The sequence below is a fragment of the Populus alba genome, chromosome 4 (genome assembly GCF_005239225.2).
Source record: "Populus alba chromosome 4, ASM523922v2, whole genome shotgun sequence".
In the NCBI taxonomy this organism is placed as follows: Eukaryota; Viridiplantae; Streptophyta; class Magnoliopsida; order Malpighiales; family Salicaceae; genus Populus; species Populus alba.
Window position 1 is genome coordinate 10,245,876 of NC_133287.1, and position 21,001 is coordinate 10,266,876.

Genomic DNA, 21,001 nt, shown 5'->3' on the forward strand with positions numbered 1-21,001 from the left:
TTATCCTTCAATATTTGATTTATTTTAAATAGAGTTTCATAATTTATTTTAGTTTGCTTTCTATAGGATTATCGTAGTCTAAAATAAACTTCCTATCATTGGATTGGTGCTTAATTTTGAGAGTATCCATTTTTGTTTTTGTATAATTAAATAAAAATTATTTAAAATAAAAATTTATTAAATTTATTGAAATTCATGACTTGGATCGCGGGTTTGACTAATTGACTTGGATTGACTGAGAATTAAACTTTATAGTTTTGCGAACATATATTTTTGTTTTCATATAATTATTTATAAAATAGTTACAAAAATTATGAAAAATGCTCCATTGAGGGACCATGATGATATGTGCAAAGGAACAAACCCTCTAGAATATATTTTATAATTAGATGATTATATCGTGCTACATTGCAAGGTCATATAAAAAAACTTTTTAACATAAATTAAATATGCAAGTGTTGTTACCATGTTTTCTACCAATAAGAAAAATTTTAATCATGAATTCAAGATTTTATGCATACATTTACTAAAATAAATTGAGGATTATATACACGAATAAATATTAAAAAAAGTTCTTAATGCCAATTAAAAACTAAGTTGAAAAGCCGAGAAACAAATACAAAAGAAGATATTTGATCTTGTGCTGCAATAGACCCTTCAATTTTTTATTTAATTACATGACAATAGTTTTTTTTATAGAAAGAGTAATGATTTAAATTCCATTAAAATAAACTAATTTTCTACTATAATTCTTTCTTTTCTTAGTAATATTTTAAATTTGAACAAAAAATCCTAACATTGTTTTATATGTCATTCATTAAATAAAGATAAAAAGAAATCAGATCCCATACGAAAAAAAATTCAAAATTGACAATTTAAAATGTGGATAAAGAAATACTTCTCTAATAAAAACCCTTTTATCTCATTACGGGCTCAGTTGTTTTCAGAAAATTTTCACTAGAATATTTGAATTTTGGAAAAAATCTTGTCTTAATCCCTAAACAAAGTTTTAATTAAAAAAATAATATTACAATAATTTTATATGAGTATATTAAAAATATAAGAACAACACAACACTTACGTTTTGTCGCAAGAAACATTTTTATAGTGTTATTAAAACCTTCTAAGCAAGTCAACATGGATACCTCTTGGTTCTACATCTTGCCTCACTCGAGTTTTAAATTAAACCTTGTATGAGTTAATCGTACATGACCAGATTAATTTGACAAGTCAAAAACAACTTATACAACTTGGTCAAAACCTAGATCATCTTAAGAAAATAAATCAAAACATGGTCATTTTATTCAAATATTCAAATAGTAAAATCTTGGATCGATTAACCCATAAAAAATATGCCCTAAGTTATGAACATGGTTTGGTTTAATAACTTTATTTTTGTAAATTTTTTTTTATTTAATTATTCGATAATAAAAATAGATGCTCTTATAAAAGTCACCAAAAAACTATATAAAAAATAGAATAATAATGATGGGTGGTATAAAAAGAAAGTTTGCAAATTTTATGAAAAGGTCCTTATAATTCTATTTAAAAACAAAGCAAAAATTGATTGGTATTTAATAAAGTAATACCTCAAATATATTTTGAATTAGTTTAAGAATTAAATAAATATTATATCTAATATATTTTTAGTTATTTAATTTTAAATAAATAAATTTTCAATTAAAATAAAGATAAAAATAAGATAGGTGCGTTAGTCTAAGAGCGTGTTTGACAGTGTGGTAGCGGTTGCTTTTCAAATAGCTTTTTGTGCCGAAATACATGCCAATGATATTTTTTCATTTTTTAAAAATCATTTTTGACATCAGCACATCAAAACGATCCAAAAAGTACAAACCGAACTTAATTTTAACAAAAAAAAAAAATTTTAAATTTGCACCAAACGCAAGTGCAAACGCAGAGACAAACGGTTTCTAAGTGACTTAATACTTTTAGCCCATTATCAGGTTAGGTTTGTGTGCCTAAACTCTTATTTTATTTTATTTTAAATGTTATGTTGTTTGTAGCGGCTGGTGAAGCGTTGCCCATTGGTTTTATTTTGGCCATCTCAACTAGCTGGAATCTTGCTGAAAAATCAAGTCCCTTCTCTTTGAACACAAAAGACCATATTTTAAGCATTATTTCATCTAAAAACATTTATAAAACACCTTTATAAACATCAATAAAACCTTATCTAACCTTTAAAAAATGTTTAATTAGTTAAAAAACTGAAAAAAATCTCTTGATTTTAAAAAAATCCTGAAGCATGCTCTATCTTTTCCAACAATATTATAGGTAAAAAAACATCTCAAATGATTTTTTATTGTGAAATGAAACTATTTACATAAAAAAAATAACTATTTTGGTGGCTGAAATATGGTCATTCAATAATTTTCTCTCTCCTTCCTGGTTGTACGGTGACTCTATCTCTTCTTTCTCTAATACAAAAATCGAATCATGAGAAAATTGAAATTTTAGATCAAATATAAAAACCTTCAGAAAAAGGGATTGAAAAAGCAGAATAAAAAAGACTTTGGAGACCAAAATTCTTAAATATGCACCTAATGTATAGTGTAAAAAAAAAAGAGAGATTGGATGTTTGTTTCAAAGTCAATTTTGATCCTTAAAATTTTAATTATTTTTAATCAATAATTGTTTTTGGACAAATCAAGCATCAAATTAATGCAAGATTTTTTTTTTTTAATATTGCAGGAATCTCAAATCAAGTTAACCAAAATAAATCATCTAGTTTAATTCCAAATAAACTCAATATAAATGGATTATATTGAAAAATAAATATGTGACAAAAGAAATTAAAGGACTAAAAAAAGAGGAAAGCACTGTGCAAGTCTATAGTGCTTCCCCTTATATACTATAATGTATTACTAATGACTTTTAGTTAGTTTTTCAATTTAATTTAAACAAATTGAAAAACTAATTCTTGTACCCTAATCTGAGTTAAATTTTAATTTAAATAAAAAGATATTGGTTGGGCTAAATCAATTAACCCGTACTAAATTAATTCGAGTCCAATCTAAATTTGGCTTATGAACACCAAATATAAAGAAAAATGAAGCAATGTCCTTTTAATAATAAAATAAAAATCATTCCAAGAAACCAATATCCCGGATTTTTTGGAGTCAAATACCAAGCTACATCTGATAATTATGAGCCAGACGGGCTTGATAAATAAAGATAACTGCTATGCTAATTGGTTGATGAATTTGAGTTAGATTTTTTTTTTTTTTTTGCAAGGGACTTTTATACTTGGTCATGCATTCTAATTTTTGTGTCCATTAAATGAGTGCTCAAAAAAGGATCAGGAAGGGAAAGTGTGCAAATGCTCTCCAAATGTACAATAGATAAGAAAAAAACAGAAAACTAATGCCAAAGAGTATGCAGACTCCTTGAAAATCTGAAATAAAGGTTTGGAGCAAAGAATTAACCGTGTAATGATATATATATGTCCTTCTCCTCCCAAGTTCCGGAGGATTTCCACTGATCACATCCAATACTTTAAAAAAGAGAAACAGAAATAAATGAAGAAGCAAGCTATGTTTTTTTTTGCTTCTACTTCTTCAAAAATGATTTTCTTACAAGCAGGTTGTTAAGGATTATGTACAGAACAAACTATAAGCATCCTTTGCAGATAAATAAGCTTACTGCATATCTCCCCTTCGCTGCATATCTCATCTTCTATAGAGTCTTCGTTGACACACCTTCAGTTGAAACGAATGTTCCAATCTTTGTATTTACATTAAATGCAACTCGTACTTTACTTATAAAAGAGTTCACGATAATTAAGAAATCATGTTTAGTAAAATTCTATATGGTATTAGAGCAAATTCTTTCTCCAACGAGACTTTCTGATATGGCCTCAATTGCAGATGCTGTCATCGTAAATTCTGAGATTCATGGCAATGGTGATACTCATCACATTGCCTTCAATACCAGTTCTCAACTTCCCTTGAAACTAACACCCTTGAATTTTTCTTCCTGGCATGCTCAATTAATGTCCTTGATCATAGGCTATAACCTCCAAGCAAGGGGCTAGGAATATTTTTTATCCTAGGCTATTAAATAAATATATAAATATTTTTTAAAATTAATTATTAACTCATGTACATGAATTTTTGAAATTAATAGTAAAGTTTTAATTCAAATACACTATCCAAAATATTAAAAAATAAATTTGAAAGTACATAAATTAAAACGAAAGTAAAAATAAACTCACTATTAAAATTACATCCTTTGATGTTTTGTGAAATATAATTCATCTATAATCAAATCTGAATCAATATTGTAACAACCCCTCAACCAAGATAAAATAACAATCTCATGTCAACTGGAAAACAAAGTAATTAAATTTTTTTCCTCTTTTAATTCCTTCTTCCTTCACTTGATTCTTCTCTAGATTAGTGTTTTATAAGTTGGACTTTGTAAGTTTACAATGTTATTCTCTCACTTCTTATTTTTTTCCTTGGAATTTTTTTATGTTTTTCCCTTATTTTTTTCTATTTTTCTCTCGCCGTTTCTTTTCTTTCTTTTTCTATTCTGCTTCTGCTCAGTCGGCAACATATAAAAGGAAGGAGAAGCTAATTTGTTTTATTTTTTTAATGGCAAATAACCATTTTACTTTTAATGAGTCATTTTGCTTTTATTTGACGGTTCTTTTTTTTTTGTTAGCACTACCAAGCTCCGTTCATCCTAAAATCTTAACTAGATTTTATTCAATATATTTTAAGATCCCTCGTAAAATTTCAACTCAATCTGATGGTCGGATTGAAAATTATGTCCAATAACGTAAAACTAATCAAATTGTGATTTTTCATCAAATTTTTAAATTTCTTCAAAAATTCTGAAATTTTAATCCAAGCTAAAACATCATATTAGAAGGATCCATGCAAATTTTCAGAATTTTTTAATAACTTAATTGAGAATTATAAATTTTTCTTACATAAAACTAGTAAAATAATATTGATAGAATCTTGACCTAGGCTAAAGCCCACCTCAGCCTTTGCCATGCCTCCGCCTATGCCTCCAAGGATATATTTATGGAACTATTGTTTGTCCATCACAAACATTACATGATCCAACTACTGGATTGTCCTCTACATGCATTTCAAATCTTGGATTCGGCGTTGTTTTCGACAAGATAACTTTTCATACAATCCTTGCATCTGTTTCTGAACCAGTACTACCACTAATTGCTACTTCCTCTGCTACTTGCAATGCCTGGTTAAAAATACAATGATTGTATGCAAATCAATCATGGACTCATGTCATGCAACTCAAGGAAGAATTCTTCGCGGTGACTGCCATGATGGTGTTTATCCACTACCACAACTATCACAAATCAAGAAACCTCCAATGCTTGCACTTATTGGTGAAAGAACTTCTCTTGACATTTGGCACACACGTCTTGATCACCCCTCTAACAAAATCTATCGTTTTATAATTAATCATTTCTTTCTTCCTGTTTTATGTTCTTGACAATCTTTATCTCTTATTTGTTCAGCTTGTTAATGTAATAAAAGTCATTAATTGTCCTTTTCAAAAACATCTCTTATAAGCACTCATTCTCTAAAATTATTTATACAGATATATAAGGGCTAACAACATCAAATTCTATTGATGGTTTTTGATATTATTCTTTATTAATGGATCATTTCACAAAGTCCTGCTGGCTATTTTTGATTCATCATAAAAATGATGTTAGATCCATATTTATTCGGTTAAAAGGATTTGTTGAAAAATAATTTGGCTTTCAAATTAAGAATTTATACTCCAATAATAAGGGTGAGTATTAGTCTTTGTCAATTTCTATCCTCTAAGTCTATAAGCATAATCACCACTACTCCACATACACCATAACAAAATGGGACAAGTGAACGTCAACATCATCACATTGTCGAGATAGGTCTCACGTTGCTTCATCAAGCGCATCTTCTACTGTCATACTAGATGTATGCATTTCAAATTGCAATTTATCTTATCAACCATATGCCAACACCTATTCTACAAAAATAAAAGTCCTTTTGAAAGCCTATTTGGTCGTCCACCAAATTATCAAAAACTTCATACTTTTGGATGTCGATGTTTTCCATGGCTCAAACCTTACAATCACAACAAAATGCAACCAAAGTCTAAGCCATGTATTTTCCTTGGTTACTCAAGCACTCAAAACGCATATACATGCATGAATATTAATTCATCTCGTCTCTATATTTCAAAACACGTCATCTTTGATGAAACTGTCTTTCCCTACACTTCCTCTACCATTGTGTCACCACAAAAAACTGTCAGGGCATGATACTCTCCACCATACCAGTAGTACCACGTCCAGAACAAACACCACCCAGACACTCATCAATGACAACTACTCCTCCTGTTGTTCCTTCATCTACACCACTTATACAGATTCCAGTCCTCCTCTCTGCACCATCAGAGAACAGGTCAGGCACACAGCTACCATCCTCAAACCTCTTCACTTGAAAATCACAAGTTTTACCCTTCTCATTCACTCCCTAGTCACCGGCCACCTTGGATCCTTTACCCGTTAATTTTTATTTGTTGTTCTTACATAATTTCACATCCAAGGTAACCCACAACACTCTAATTGATCCAATTCTAGATAATTTTACATTTTTTTTTTCCAAATTGTATTCAAGAAACTAATTTCAATTTAAGATAATTGCACAATTTCAAACTGAATTTAAGCTAATTCATAAAATTGAGTTTATGACTCCTTAGTTTAGGATAATCTAAATTTCAATTCTTAATTGGTTGAAAAATTCCACCCCTTCCCTCCGAGCATGCAGCCGCCCCCCACTCCTTTTCTTCTTATAATTTTTATATTTGTTTCTTGCAATTTCTCTTGTTAATGATGTTTTCCTTACAAACTTATCCAAGACTTGTAAAATTTTGTTAAGCTTTGGTGTGTCTCTCTCAATTTTTTTATGGAAAAATATGAAATTCTCCCCTTTTCTTAGTGTTTTCTGCTGGCTTCAAGGAGGAAGAAATGTTGTAGTTATAATCTCATTATTCTTAATTACACTTTGACCCATTTCATTTCCTTTTTCACAATTTGAGTCATACTTCTTTTGTCTTTAATAATATTTTTAATTAATTGAATTATTCATATATTTTTATATTTTTTTGTATAAGTTTGTTCTCAGGGTTTTACAATTTTACTTCTTCTTTCTTCTCTTCCTTTCTCTCAACACAATCAACGTGGTCTGTTGTCTTTCTCAATTTTACAATCCACAATATTATTGTGTGTTGAGCTCGAATGAAAGCTCAAGACCTTTAAGTTTCTTTGTAATTTTTTTTATCCACCCAATCACTCTCTAACTATATTCATGATATGAGCGTAAGTATGATTATTAATTAATAATTGTTTTGCTTACTTTCTAACCCAAGCACATATAAAACCTATCCAAGCGATAATTAATAATATGCAATCAATAGTTATAACCTTCGTAAATAAGAATTAAACAAATCAGATATTTTAGGCTATTTATATAGTTTTTTTTTTCTAAATAAAAGAAATCATATGACATCTTTGTTATTATACACGCAAAAACAAAACCTCATAAAACTCGTTTTTATCTTTTTGTTGTTGCAGACTTTTTTTGTTGACATGTTTTTTAATTCTTCTATGTTATGTTAGTTTTTTAAAATTTCTAAAGGAATGCTTTGAGCTATTTATTAAAAATAATTAAATTTGAAATTTATCAAATTATAATATTTGTTTTTTAAATATGAATGATTGTATATAAAGTTTGATGATTTTGATTATATTATTATGTTTGGTTCTTAAAGTGTATAAAAGAAATTTAAGGGATCATGGGTCTCTTAGTTGGTTTTTAATTCTTTTAGTCTCATTGCTTTAGATTTGTGTGTGTTTATCAAATTTTAAAAAAATTACAGTAACAAAATATGGTTATCCAAAGACTTAAATGTTACCATGCATCATATAGATGCATATTATTGCATACAATTTATACTAGTACAATTCAAGATATAATAGAAAGGGTTGAAGCAACAGGTGCTAAAGCTATAATAGCATCACAATGGTTCCAAATTTGGTTACCCTTGGCTACAACAAAAGTTACCTTTTCCTTCGGCACTGTTGAAATGAATAATTTTATGAAATCATTATGACAAGCTTTTCCAGTTGTTATATGTTTTTGGCAACAATATTCTGATGGAGTATTGTTGTTGTATATACTATTAGAGATTTCTATTGCACAATGTTTTGTCACCTTTGCATGACACTCTTTCAAATATTGAGAAAACTTTGGATTTTCTTTATAAGTACGAATTGCAAATCCTGGTGTAATGATAAGTATATCAATAAAAAAGAATAGAGTTGAAGAGATGTTTTTGCTAAAACTTCCCATGTTTTTTATAGCAATATATTCTTGTACTTGATAACAATTTGAAGGATGCAAATAAAATAATATCCTACAAGTCTAATTTATAGGTAAGAAAATACTTCGAAACATTTTATTAATTTGATAGCATTGATTAATATTTGTATGTTAAGAGTACATGAAATCCATTGCAAGAAGTTAGTTCTTGTTGAAAAAGAGTGTTCAAGAGGTTTTAGCATTCAAGTATAATTAAGTAATTATGAGTTACATTTATATAAGAAGACTAATTCTAAGAAAAAGATTAATAAATTTAAAAAATTGCTCAATAACTTCACTACGTTAGTGTAATAACAGAATCCAATTAGAGTGTTTACAAATTTGTTAAAATTTGGAAACATTCTAACATCCATTGCAAGCTAATTGAATGGTTTATAAATATAGAGATAACATACAAATTCTAGTTATGTTAATATTATTATGTAACTCTTGTTTTTAATATGAACTTAATGCATGCATTTATCTCACCTTAATTGTAACTCTTACTAGTAATAAAATGCTACAACACACTATAAAAGATTGTGAAATTTTTTTGGAGTTCTCAACTCATCACGTCTAGCTTCTATATATTTCATGGCTCCTCAAGATTCTGTTAAAGTACTAGAGCTCTGCCAAGTTGCCCCGGCCTGCAACTCACCCGAGTCAGTCACCAACTTCTCTCTCCCTCTCACTTTCCTAGACATTGCTTGGTTCAAATTTCCTCCAGCTCAGCAAATTATATTTTATGAGCTCACCGAGTCAAGTCCTACCTTCTTCAATTTAGTAATCCTCCCCAGGCTAAAAAAATCACTCTCCCAAGCACTATTCCATTTTCTCCCACTTGCTGGCCACCTAGTGTGGCCAGAAAACTCCCAAAAACCCATCCTCTTATACACTCTAAATGATGCAATTTCACTCACGATAGCCGAGTCAAATGCAGACCTCAGTCATCTCTCAGGGAATGAAACTCGGCAAGCAATCGAATCGTTTCCATATATCCCTGAGCTACCAACATCTGACACTAAAGCTTCAGTGATCGCTTTGCAAATAACATTGTTTCCTAACAAAGGGTTTTCTATTAGCATCGTTTGTCATCATGGAATTCTTGATGGGAAATCTGCTACAACTTTCATCAAGGCATGGGCCTATATATGCAAACACCTAGAAAATGATCAACAACCTTCGTTACCTAGTGAGCTAACCCCATTTTTGGACAGGGGAGTTATCAAGGATGCACATGGACTTGAAATGATCTTCTTGAACCAATGGTTAGCACTGACCAGGTCGGATATAAAGTCCGACTCTCGAAGCTTGAAGTTGGTGTCAAACATGGCAGTGTCACCTGACGTAGTTCGAGCCACATTTCAGTTGACTCGTGAAGACATAGAGATCTTAAGGGAAACAATATCGTCCCAGTTGGAAAAGGTCCATAAAGAAGAGCTAAAACCAACAAAACAACTGGACTACATGTCAACTTTTGTACTTACATGTGCTTATACAGTAGTTTGCATGGTGAAAGCCAGAGGAGGGGATAATAATAGAAAGATTTACTTTATATTCTCAGCAGATTGTAGGGGCAGATTAGACCCTCCGATTCCACAAAATTATATTGGTAACTGTATTAGCAGCCAACACATTGTTATCAAGGCAGGAGTTTCCATGGAGGAATGCGGGGTTGCAATGATAGCAGAGAGGATTAGTGGCATGATAAAAGGGCTAGAGAAGGGACTTTTTGAAGGAGCTAAGGAGAGACTACTTGAACTGGCTTCTATAGAACCGGGTGCAGAAATCATTGGGGTTACTGGATCCACCCGATTTGAGGATTACAGCTGGGATTTTGGATGGGGAAGACCCAACAAAGTGGAGTTTACAGGAAATGCTAGGGGAGGAGTTATTTCTTTGGCAAGGAGTAGAGAGGGAAATGGTGGTGTTGAGATTGGTTTGGCCTTGAAGAGGCATGAAATGGAAAATTTAGTTTCGTTCTTTGTTAACGACCTCAAAAATTTTGCACAAATCTCAAAATAGTTCTTCAAATTATGATTCAATTCTCAATAAAGCTTCAAAGATTTTCTCACTGGGCGTCGACAGATTCAGTAAGTCAAATTTCAGTCCCTAATCTGTTGCAAGAGTTTGATTATGTATTTTCTTATGATTATTTTTTTTCAAAAAAATGAGGGAGTATAATAAAAAGTGGATCTCTGAGGTCTTAATTTATTGTGCTAATGAATGTAATGTAACTTGTTTGTGTAAAGTTACAACAACCTTGAGGCATTTTAGTCGAATAATGCTATAAAGTTTTGCACTCTTAATCATAATTCAGGCTCTGCTTTCCTTGCCAACAGACCCATGCCATGATGGTTAGCTTAATCATAATGTAGTGGCCATATCTGGCCATGTTCCAGCATCTGTAGCCAGATAGGTTTATCATCCAATAGCAGGTGCTACTCTATAGCTCTTCGTAATGCTTTCTTAAAACCTTAGAGTAACTCATGTAGAAAATATATTTTTTTAGATAAATATTTTAAAATACCCACATATGATGATATGGTTAAATATAATGTATTGGGCTAGAGGAACTCCAACCAGGTTATATATATTTAATAATATAGAAGTATAATTACTGTTCAAAATATTATTTTGTTTTATTTAATATAAATATCAATACATAATCAATGCTATAATTATTTTTTTCAAATTATAAAGTAACTTAACGAATAATAATTATAAAAGCATTAATTGTTTTACCCTGTGAAAATGGATGTACAAAATACATTTGTAAATATAGAAGTATTAACAACTTGTAAAAGTTTTACCTCTATCAACATGCAAGAAGACTTCGAAGAGAACTCGGCATTAAATGAAAGTCCTCAAGTAATTCTATTTTTATTATTTTTTTTAAGGCAGTGTTTGGTTATAATTTTTAGGATAAAAATGATAAAGGTAACATAAACAAAAATATATTTAGTTGAAGCAATATAATAACTCTTGAACTTTCAAGAACTTTATCCTCATTTCCAATATATAATCAAGTATATAAAAATCTTCATAAATTCCTTTTTTTTTTCTTGTAATTCGATTCAAATTTCATAACCTAAAATAATATGGTTATACTCCTTTAAGGTTTTTTAAATCTTTATCGCAGAATCTCTTCTAAAAAAGAACATTCTCAAGTGTCAACATATGCAACCAAACACATATCAATACTCAATTCTTGATCCAACCATATGAGATTATATCTCATCAACAAAACTTCATCTCAACCATAATTTTCATCACCCTTCAAGCATAATCACAAATGTTGTTTTAGCAACAAAGGCATTTGCAAATGAATTTAGAAAAATGACTTTTACACCTTAGAAATTGTAAGCATTAAAATTAATAAAACTTAAGTTAACTCTTACATATGTACTAAAACAAACATTGAGATTCCATTATATGAAAATATAAATTCTATTATTTACAATAATAATAAAAAAAATATATCACAATATTCATAATCACTACCAAGAATTACTAAAGGAATCATAATAATAGGTTATTGCTCCTAGCATATCTGAGATGTTCCTAAGACAAACAATTAACATTTCAATGCTTTCAAATATTAACACAACATTAGGACATACTATCAATAATTATTTTTTTTATAAAAAAAGTTAATCTACAAAATACTTGAAGACTTTAGTTAAAATATCCCAATCAACTGCTTCTTATCCACCACTTGGCCAGTTAAAATATCCCCAAAACCACCTGCTTTGAAGACTTTAGCAGCCTCAACGCGTTCCTCCTTCAAACCACTGAGGAACCTTGCATCCAAAGAAGATGCAATTGTAGGAGCTGCTACGGATAGATCAGCAGCTTGCTGCACAGTCCATTTACCTGTACCCTTCATGCCAGTTTTGTCCAAAACCTTGTCAACCAGATATCCTTCCCCCTTATCATCTTTAATTCCAAATATATCTGCAGTGATTTCAATCAAGAAGCTAAGAAGCTCACCCTTGTTCCATTCTGCAAAAACACTATGGAGTTCTTCATTTGACAACTTTCCAACTGATTTTAGTACATCATAAGCTTCAGCAATCAATTGCATATCGCCATATTCAATTCCATTATGAACCATCTTGACAAAATTACCAGAACCGCCTTTGCCGATGTAAGTCACGCACGGGCCACTATCAGGAACTTGAGCTGCCACTTTAAGAAGAATGTCTTCAATGTACTTGAAAGCCTCAAAGGAACCTCCAGGCATCATTGAAGGTCCATTACGTGCACCCTCTTCACCACCTGAAACTCCCATTCCAAGGTAGAGCAAGCCCAATTCAGCCATAGCCTTTTCTCTCCTCTCAGTGTTCTCATACCACTCATTTCCACCATCAATGATACAATCTCCCTTCTCCAAGTAGGCAGAAAGAGTCTTTATGGTTTGATCAACAGGTGACCCTGCCTTGACAAGCATAATTATCACTCGAGGCTTTTGGATTGACTTCACAAAAGATTCAGGATCATGGAAGCCATATAAGGGAAGATCTCCCTCTTTTTTAGCCCTCTCAACAGTCTCATCAACTTTGGAGGTAGACCGATTATAAACCGAAATGGGGAAGCCTTTCTCCGCAATATTAAGGGCCAGATTCTGGCCCATGACAGCCAGACCAGCGAGGCCTATTCTTGTTGGCTTTGTGGCAGCAGCCATAGTTAGCCTGACAATATGATCTCTCTAATGAGATAAATTCCAAAAGTTTGTGAAACGCTAAAAGCAATTCAAGAATCTTGGCAAAAAAAATATAAATAAATAAATAAATAAAGAGTTTGGATTGTTAAAATAAATGCTAGCAAACATATTTCTTTCACATTCCTTTCAATTTTGGAACATATTGCGAGGCCTAAAGTTAAAGATCAAAACAAATGACGGTAAGATTTTCAAATGAAACTTAATTCGACCTGTTACTCAGAAGGCCATGATTAGAAAAAAACAATGGATCAATCCGTTTAATTTGAAAGTAATCAACTTTTAAAAAATGAGAAGAACCAACGAAGCTGTTCAACAAGAATCTGATCAAGAATTTCACAAGTTCATCAAAGAAATCATTAAAAACTTTGACTTTTCAAACTGTACTATGATCACAACAAAACCAAATTCACTAGCAAGATCATGCAGAGATCTGCAAATCCCAGATCATCAATTCCTTAATAAATCTCAGAAAACATTAAAAAATCAAAAGCCAAACTTGGAAGCTAATAGGAATTGTTATAAACTAAATCCTGACAATTATATTCTCCACTCAGATCTCTAAAGCAAAAAAAATATATAATTACAAGACAAGAATATACTAAGAAAGTACCATCTTTGTCATAAAGCAAACAAAAAAAGTACGCACCTTGGAAATGGATTCAGGAGAAATTAAGGAAAACCCAGGAAAATCAAAGATCTGGGAATCGAAAAGACAAGAGAAATTAGTTGATAGTTGACAACAATAATGTTAAAAACAGAAAGAAAGAAGGGAAGGTACATAAGAGTAGAAATTGCTTACCGGGTGGAAATAACAAAAAAGACTTGATGATGATCTGCTCTTCATTTGTCTGAATTAATAAGCGGGTCAAATTTGGCCACCCATAGTATTCTCTAATTGGTTGGTAGGAAATGGGAGTTGGTGACCGTTGCCTTTTATTTTGCTACCTTTTCCATATCATGAGCCCAATTTTTAGAAGGGGTGACTGATGGGCCTACCTATCTTTAAGTGCCCATGGTTGGTTTCTTTTATTTCGAAAGAACAGGCTTGAATCGAGAAGAATGTCATTAATTTAAGTTGGCATTTTTTTTTTAAAGAAATGTCTTGAGTTTATCTCAAAGGAAACAAATTAGAACTTGGGATTTTTACTTAATTTTTAAATTTTTAAGAGGTTGAATGGAATTTATAATGGAAAGAAAATTGATTTTTCCCTCAACCATATGACACAAGTCATGTTGTGGACGGAGAAATTTTATCAAAGAATAATTATCAATACTTATTTAACATGAGAGAGATAAATATAACGAGAAAAGAGAAATAAAAGAGAGAATTGAAAAGGTTATTTTATGGTTAGTTAAATATATTTTTATGAGTATAAATATTTTTTTTATTTTATATTTGTTTCTATATTTAAAATAACCTTTTAATAATTATTGGTGGTTGCCAATTAAGTATTTTAAATTTCTTTTACTCAATATAAAGCTTGTTTATATACAATAATTGCATCATAATAAATATAATTTAGTAGTAAAAGTGCGATTTGTTCTATTAATTTTACCACTAAGAATTTAATGCAAAAAAATACAAAGAATTAAAAGGAGATTAAGATTGATATCTCATTAAGAAGTTATTGATCACTCTTTTTGCATGGAAGTATAGATCATAAATATTATATCATTGCCATGGAAGTATTAAATCCCATCCAATTATACATTTTTGGGTTAATGGGCTGATTTATAATACAACACATATATTATTATCTTTTTATCATCAATTATTATAAAAATATCATTAAAATAAATTAACAAAAATACTAAGTCTCTTAGCAAAGTTACTATGCACACAAACACAAATTATTATTTCATATAAAAAATGTAATGATAAATTTTCCTTTACATTATTAAAGTTTGACCTACCAGTTAATCTTTTCATTATAATCAATTAGTTATATAAAATTGATCAAGGTAAATCGATTTTCTCATATAATTTTTGCATAGTAAAATGACTTCAAAGCCCTAAAAAACAAAAATTGTTAATCTTGCTTCTAGATGCTTATTCATCTTTTTTTTCTTTTGTAAGCACAATAGGAGCTTTTTTGTATTTTCATTATGTTTTTTTTTTTTTTTTTTTTTTTATAATCAAGTTGATTTAGGAGTAATTTAGTCATTCAAAATATAAACTTGAGCAGCACATTTGGCCGACAGACCACTGGTTTGGTATCGAAGATGTTTTTTTTTTTCTTTTCTCTCTCCTTCTCGATTCGCACCTGACCCTTAAAATTTTTAAAGCAGTTCTTTAATTTGTTTTTTCTTCAGATTTGATCCATGTTCTTTTGATTATTATTTATTTAATTTAAAATAATTTATAAAATTGATTTTTTTTTCAACTGCATCCTATTTTGATTGCTATTTGTTCTATTTGAGAAAGTTTTTTCAACTGCATCAATTTTTTTTCTTATCAGATTTAATCCTAATTCTTTTTTTTTTTTTTTTTACTTTGGTAATTTTTTTAGATTGATATTTGTTTTTTGATTTCACATTTGAAAATTAAATTTGTTGAGAATTGAGTTTCTTGATTGAACTTAGGTTTAAAATTTCACAGATTGCGATCTTAGGGGATTAACCTAGGTCTAGAAGATTCATCCGGCTTTGCTTATTATTTTTTTTATTTTAAACTCATGTTTTTTTAGTTTCATCATTTGACATTTATTTAATTGGAGATTAGACTTTGTTATTTTTTTATTCGCTTTCCATATAAATTTTCATTGGTTTTGAAAATAACCTAAGTTATCTCAAGTTTTTTTTATTTGTCATTTGTTGTTAAATTTAGCTTCTTTTTTTTTTTTGTTAAATTAAATTAATTGATTAAATATAAGCATGGGATACTTGTTTTGTGATATTTTGTGTTTGTTATATGTGTTTTTACTCTTACAACGTGTACGACTTGTTTCAATGTCATCATCAAGCTTTTTATAGTGGTATTGGAACTGATTCGGTGAGCTCTTTCTAGTGGTAAGACGGTATCCATTATAGAGCAACGATGAGTCTTAAAATGGGCTTTTCTTTCTTCTTCTTTCATGTACTATATTAGCAACTTATTTTTCATAGCTAATTATTGTCATTTTTATCACTTTATTTATTGTTGATTTATTTTTAATTATATTATTAAATTAATTGAACCAACGTGACTCTTAGAATTTTCCTTGATTCTTTAAAGCTTCGGTTTCGTATGAACATCGCTTTTTCGTTGTCAATTTTCTTTTCCAGATTATTTATTATAATTGTATTTTTTATTTTTACTATTTAAATTTATCGAACTTATTAAATATAGTCAAGACAATTATCAAAGTTTTTTTTTAATGCCTTTTTACGAAGTCTTTACATATTGTTTTTACATTATAAAACATTTTAATCATCCCAACGACACAACGCAGGCCACCCATCTAGTTTGAATCTAAATATTTAGTGTTATATTTTAGTTCTATTCACATACCATATCTCGTACTGTTCCCAAATGATATATGCAACTATTTACTTTAAGCTTAGAACAAGTTGGAGTTTTACATGTTGCTGCAAAGGCGCAAAGCTGTACTTTGTAATTTGAAAAACGGCCCAAATGTTTTAGGCTTTTTTTTAAGCACATTTGGGAATATATTTGAGTGTTTGACGTCTATTGAGTAAATGAAGAAATGAAGTAAATAAAAATAATTTACATTATAAAATATTCTGAACACATTGTAGCAATTCATATATATATATTTTTCAACCTTGACCATATATTTTTTTCATCCTCAGCCAATTTTTTATTTATTTTCACGTACTTTCCCTTTTTCTTTCTTCATTTTCCCTATAACTTTTATAATTTTAATTTTGGTTTTAAGAATCATTTTCTAAACATTTCAATGGATTTAGCCATATTCTGTCGATAAAAAAATTGATATTGGTTTTCAACAAATTTCTTTTAATAAAAAAGATTTCATTGATGTTTTTTTGATTCATCTTGCATGAAAAAGTAGATCGGAATCGAGAAAGAAAATGTTGTCCAATTTGATTTTGTATTTTAGAACCCTTTTTGGGTTGATAAAATAGTTTTTTGTAGTTTTAAAAGGTATTTATTATATATTTTTGAATGAAAATAAATTGAAAATAAATTTTTATGTTAAAAAAAATCCTTGAAATTCCAATAGCCACGATGATTGTTAGATTCTGGATAGACAAAATATGTGTTGTTTGCTATAAGCTTTTTTTTAGGAAAAAAAAAGGCGGACGACATGTTATATAATAATAAAATAAATCTTCTTTGGCTTTTCTTTTTTCCTTTTTATCTTTGATTTGATTTTATTGTTCAATATTATGTTTTTTTTATTGACCTTTTTTTTTTCAATTTTTATCCTTCAATATTTGATTTATTTTAAATAGAGTTTCATAATTTATTTTAGTTTGCTTTCTATAGGATTATCGTAGTCTAAAATAAACTTCCTATCATTGGATTGGTGCTTAATTTTGAGAGTATCCATTTTTTGTTTTTGTATAATTAAATAAAAATTATTTAAAATAAAAATTTATTAAATTTATTGAAATTCATGACTTGGATCGCGGGTTTGACTAATTGACTTGGATTGACTGAGAATTAAACTTTATAGTTTTGCGAACATATATTTTTGTTTTCATATAATTATTTATAAAATAGTTACAAAAATTATGAAAAATGCTCCATTGAGGGACCATGATGATATGTGCAAAGGAACAAACCCTCTAGAATATATTTTATAATTAGATGATTATATCGTGCTACATTGCAAGGTCATATAAAAAAACTTTTTAACATAAATTAAATATGCAAGTGTTGTTACCATGTTTTCTACCAATAAGAAAAATTTTAATCATGAATTCAAGATTTTATGCATACATTTACTAAAATAAATTGAGGATTATATACACGAATAAATATTAAAAAAAGTTCTTAATGCCAATTAAAAACTAAGTTGAAAAGCCGAGAAACAAATACAAAAGAAGATATTTGATCTTGTGCTGCAATAGACCCTTCAATTTTTTATTTAATTACATGACAATAGTTTTTTTATAGAAAGAGTAATGATTTAAATTCCATTAAAATAAACTAATTTTCTACTATAATTCTTTCTTTTCTTAGTAATATTTTAAATTTGAACAAAAAATCCTAACATTGTTTTATATGTCATTCATTAAATAAAGATAAAAAGAAATCAGATCCCATACGAAAAAAAATTCAAAATTGACAATTTAAAATGTGGATAAAGAAATACTTCTCTAATAAAAACCCTTTTATCTCATTACGGGCTCAGTTGTTTTCAGAAAATTTTCACTAGAATATTTGAATTTTGGAAAAAATCTTGTCTTAATCCCTAAACAAAGTTTTAATTAAAAAATAATATTACAATAATTTTATATGAGTATATTAAAAATATAAGAACAACACAACACTTACGTTTTGTCGCAAGAAACATTTTTATAGTGTTATTAAAACCTTCTAAGCAAGTCAACATGGATACCTCTTGGTTCTACATCTTGCCTCACTCGAGTTTTAAATTAAACCTTGTATGAGTTAATCGTACATGACCAGATTAATTTGACAAGTCAAAAACAACTTATACAACTTGGTCAAAACCTAGATCATCTTAAGAAAATAAATCAAAACATGGTCATTTTATTCAAATATTCAAATAGTAAAATCTTGGATCGATTAACCCATAAAAAATATGCCCTAAGTTATGAACATGGTTTGGTTTAATAACTTTATTTTTGTAAATTTTTTTTTATTTAATTATTCGATAATAAAAATAGATGCTCTTATAAAAGTCACCAAAAAACTATATAAAAAATAGAATAATAATGATGGGTGGTATAAAAAGAAAGTTTGCAAATTTTATGAAAAGGTCCTTATAATTCTATTTAAAAACAAAGCAAAAATTGATTGGTATTTAATAAAGTAATACCTCAAATATATTTTGAATTAGTTTAAGAATTAAATAAATATTATATCTAATATATTTTTAGTTATTTAATTTTAAATAAATAAATTTTCAATTAAAATAAAGATAAAAATAAGATAGGTGCGTTAGTCTAAGAGCGTGTTTGACAGTGTGGTAGCGGTTGCTTTTCAAATAGCTTTTTGTGCCGAAATACATGCCAATGATATTTTTTCATTTTTTAAAAATCATTTTTGACATCAGCACATCAAAACGATCCAAAAAGTACAAACCGAACTTAATTTTAACAAAAAAAAAAAAAATTTTAAATTTGCACCAAACGCAAGTGCAAACGCAGAGACAAACGGTTTCTAAGTGACTTAATACTTTTAGCCCATTATCAGGTTAGGTTTGTGTGCCTAAACTCTTATTTTATTTTATTTTAAATGTTATGTTGTTTGTAGCGGCTGGTGAAGCGTTGCCCATTGGTTTTATTTTGGCCATCTCAACTAGCTGGAATCTTGCTGAAAAATCAAGTCCCTTCTCTTTGAACACAAAAGACCATATTTTAAGCATTATTTCATCTAAAAACATTTATAAAACACCTTTATAAACATCAATAAAACCTTATCTAACCTTTAAAAAATGTTTAATTAGTTAAAAAACTGAAAAAAAATCTCTTGATTTTAAAAAAATCCTGAAGCATGCTCTATCTTTTCCAACAATATTATAGGTAAAAAAACATCTCAAATGATTTTTTATTGTGAAATGAAACTATTTACATAAAAAAAATAACTATTTTGGTGGCTGAAATATGGTCATTCAATAATTTTCTCTCTCCTTCCTGGTTGTACGGTGACTCTATCTCTTCTTTCTCTAATACAAAAATCGAATCATGAGAAAATTGAAATTTTAGATCAAATATAAAAACCTTCAGAAAAAGGGATTGAAAAAGCAGAATAAAAAGACTTTGGAGACCAAAATTCTTAAATATGCACCTAATGTATAGTGTAAAAAAAAAAGAGAGATTGGATGTTTGTTTCAAAGTCAATTTTGATCCTTAAAATTTTAATTATTTTTAATCAATAATTGTTTTTGGACAAATCAAGCATCAAATTAATGCAAGATTTTTTTTTTTTAATATTGCAGGAATCTCAAATCAAGTTAACCAAAATAAATCATCTAGTTTAATTCCAAATAAACTCAATATAAATGGATTATATTGAAAAATAAATATGTGACAAAAGAAATTAAAGGACTAAAAAAAGAGGAAAGCACTGTGCAAGTCTATAGTGCTTCCCCTTATATACTATAATGTATTACTAATGACTTTTAGTTAGTTTTTCAATTTAATTTAAACAAATTGAAAAACTAATTCTTGTACCCTAATCTGAGTTAAATTTTAATTTAAATAAAAAGATATTGGTTGGGCTAAATCAATTAACCCGTACTAAATTAATTCGAGTCCAATCTAAATTTGGCTTATGAACACCAAATATAAAGAAAAATGAAGCAATGTCCTTTTAATAATAAAATAAAAATCATTCCAAGAAACCAATATCCCGGATTTTTTGGAGTCAAATACCAAGCTACATCTGATAATTATGAGCCAGACGGGCTTGATAAATAAAGATAACTGCTATGCTAATTGGTTGATGAATTTGAGTTAGATTTTTTTTTTTTTTTGCAAGGGACTTTTATACTTGGTCATGCATTCTAATTTTTGTGTCCATTAAATGAGTGCTCAAAAAAGGATCAGGAAGGGAAAGTGTGCAAATGCTCTCCAAATGTACAATAGATAAGAAAAAAACAGAAAACTAATGCCAAAGAGTATGCAGACTCCTTGAAAATCTGAAATAAAGGTTTGGAGCAAAGAATTAACCGTGTAATGATATATATATGTCCTTCTCCTCCCAAGT

The 21,001-nt window shown here is 29.0% G+C and overlaps 2 protein-coding genes across 4 annotated transcripts; one reads left to right on the plus strand and one right to left on the minus strand.

The window, feature by feature from the left end:
• The first annotated feature begins 9,005 nt into the window (after window positions 1-9,005).
• Window positions 9,006-10,436, plus strand: LOC118039007 (phenolic glucoside malonyltransferase 1). The gene has a single exon (XM_073408898.1). The coding sequence runs from the start codon at window positions 9,006-9,008 to the stop codon at window positions 10,434-10,436; it is 1,431 nt and encodes a 476-aa protein (XP_073264999.1).
• Window positions 10,437-12,031: 1,595 nt separating this feature from the next.
• LOC118039034 (6-phosphogluconate dehydrogenase, decarboxylating 2) lies at window positions 12,032-14,064 on the minus strand. 3 transcript variants are annotated; one of them, XM_073408439.1, is made up of 3 exons: window positions 13,937-14,064; window positions 13,784-13,834; window positions 12,032-13,122 (listed from the first exon to the last, which is right to left on the minus strand). In XM_073408439.1, exons 1-3 carry the CDS (start codon window positions 13,979-13,981, stop codon window positions 12,094-12,096), a joined length of 1,125 nt encoding a protein of 374 aa, XP_073264540.1. In that variant the 5' UTR covers window positions 13,982-14,064; the 3' UTR covers window positions 12,032-12,093. The 3 variants fall into 3 exon arrangements, with proteins under 3 accessions (XP_073264540.1, XP_034901490.1, XP_073264541.1); XM_035045599.2 differs by having other exon boundaries at window positions 12,032-13,105; window positions 13,937-14,040; XM_073408440.1 differs by lacking the exon at window positions 13,937-14,064 and having other exon boundaries at window positions 12,032-13,174; window positions 13,784-13,905.
• Between the last annotated feature and the right edge of the window lie 6,937 nt (window positions 14,065-21,001).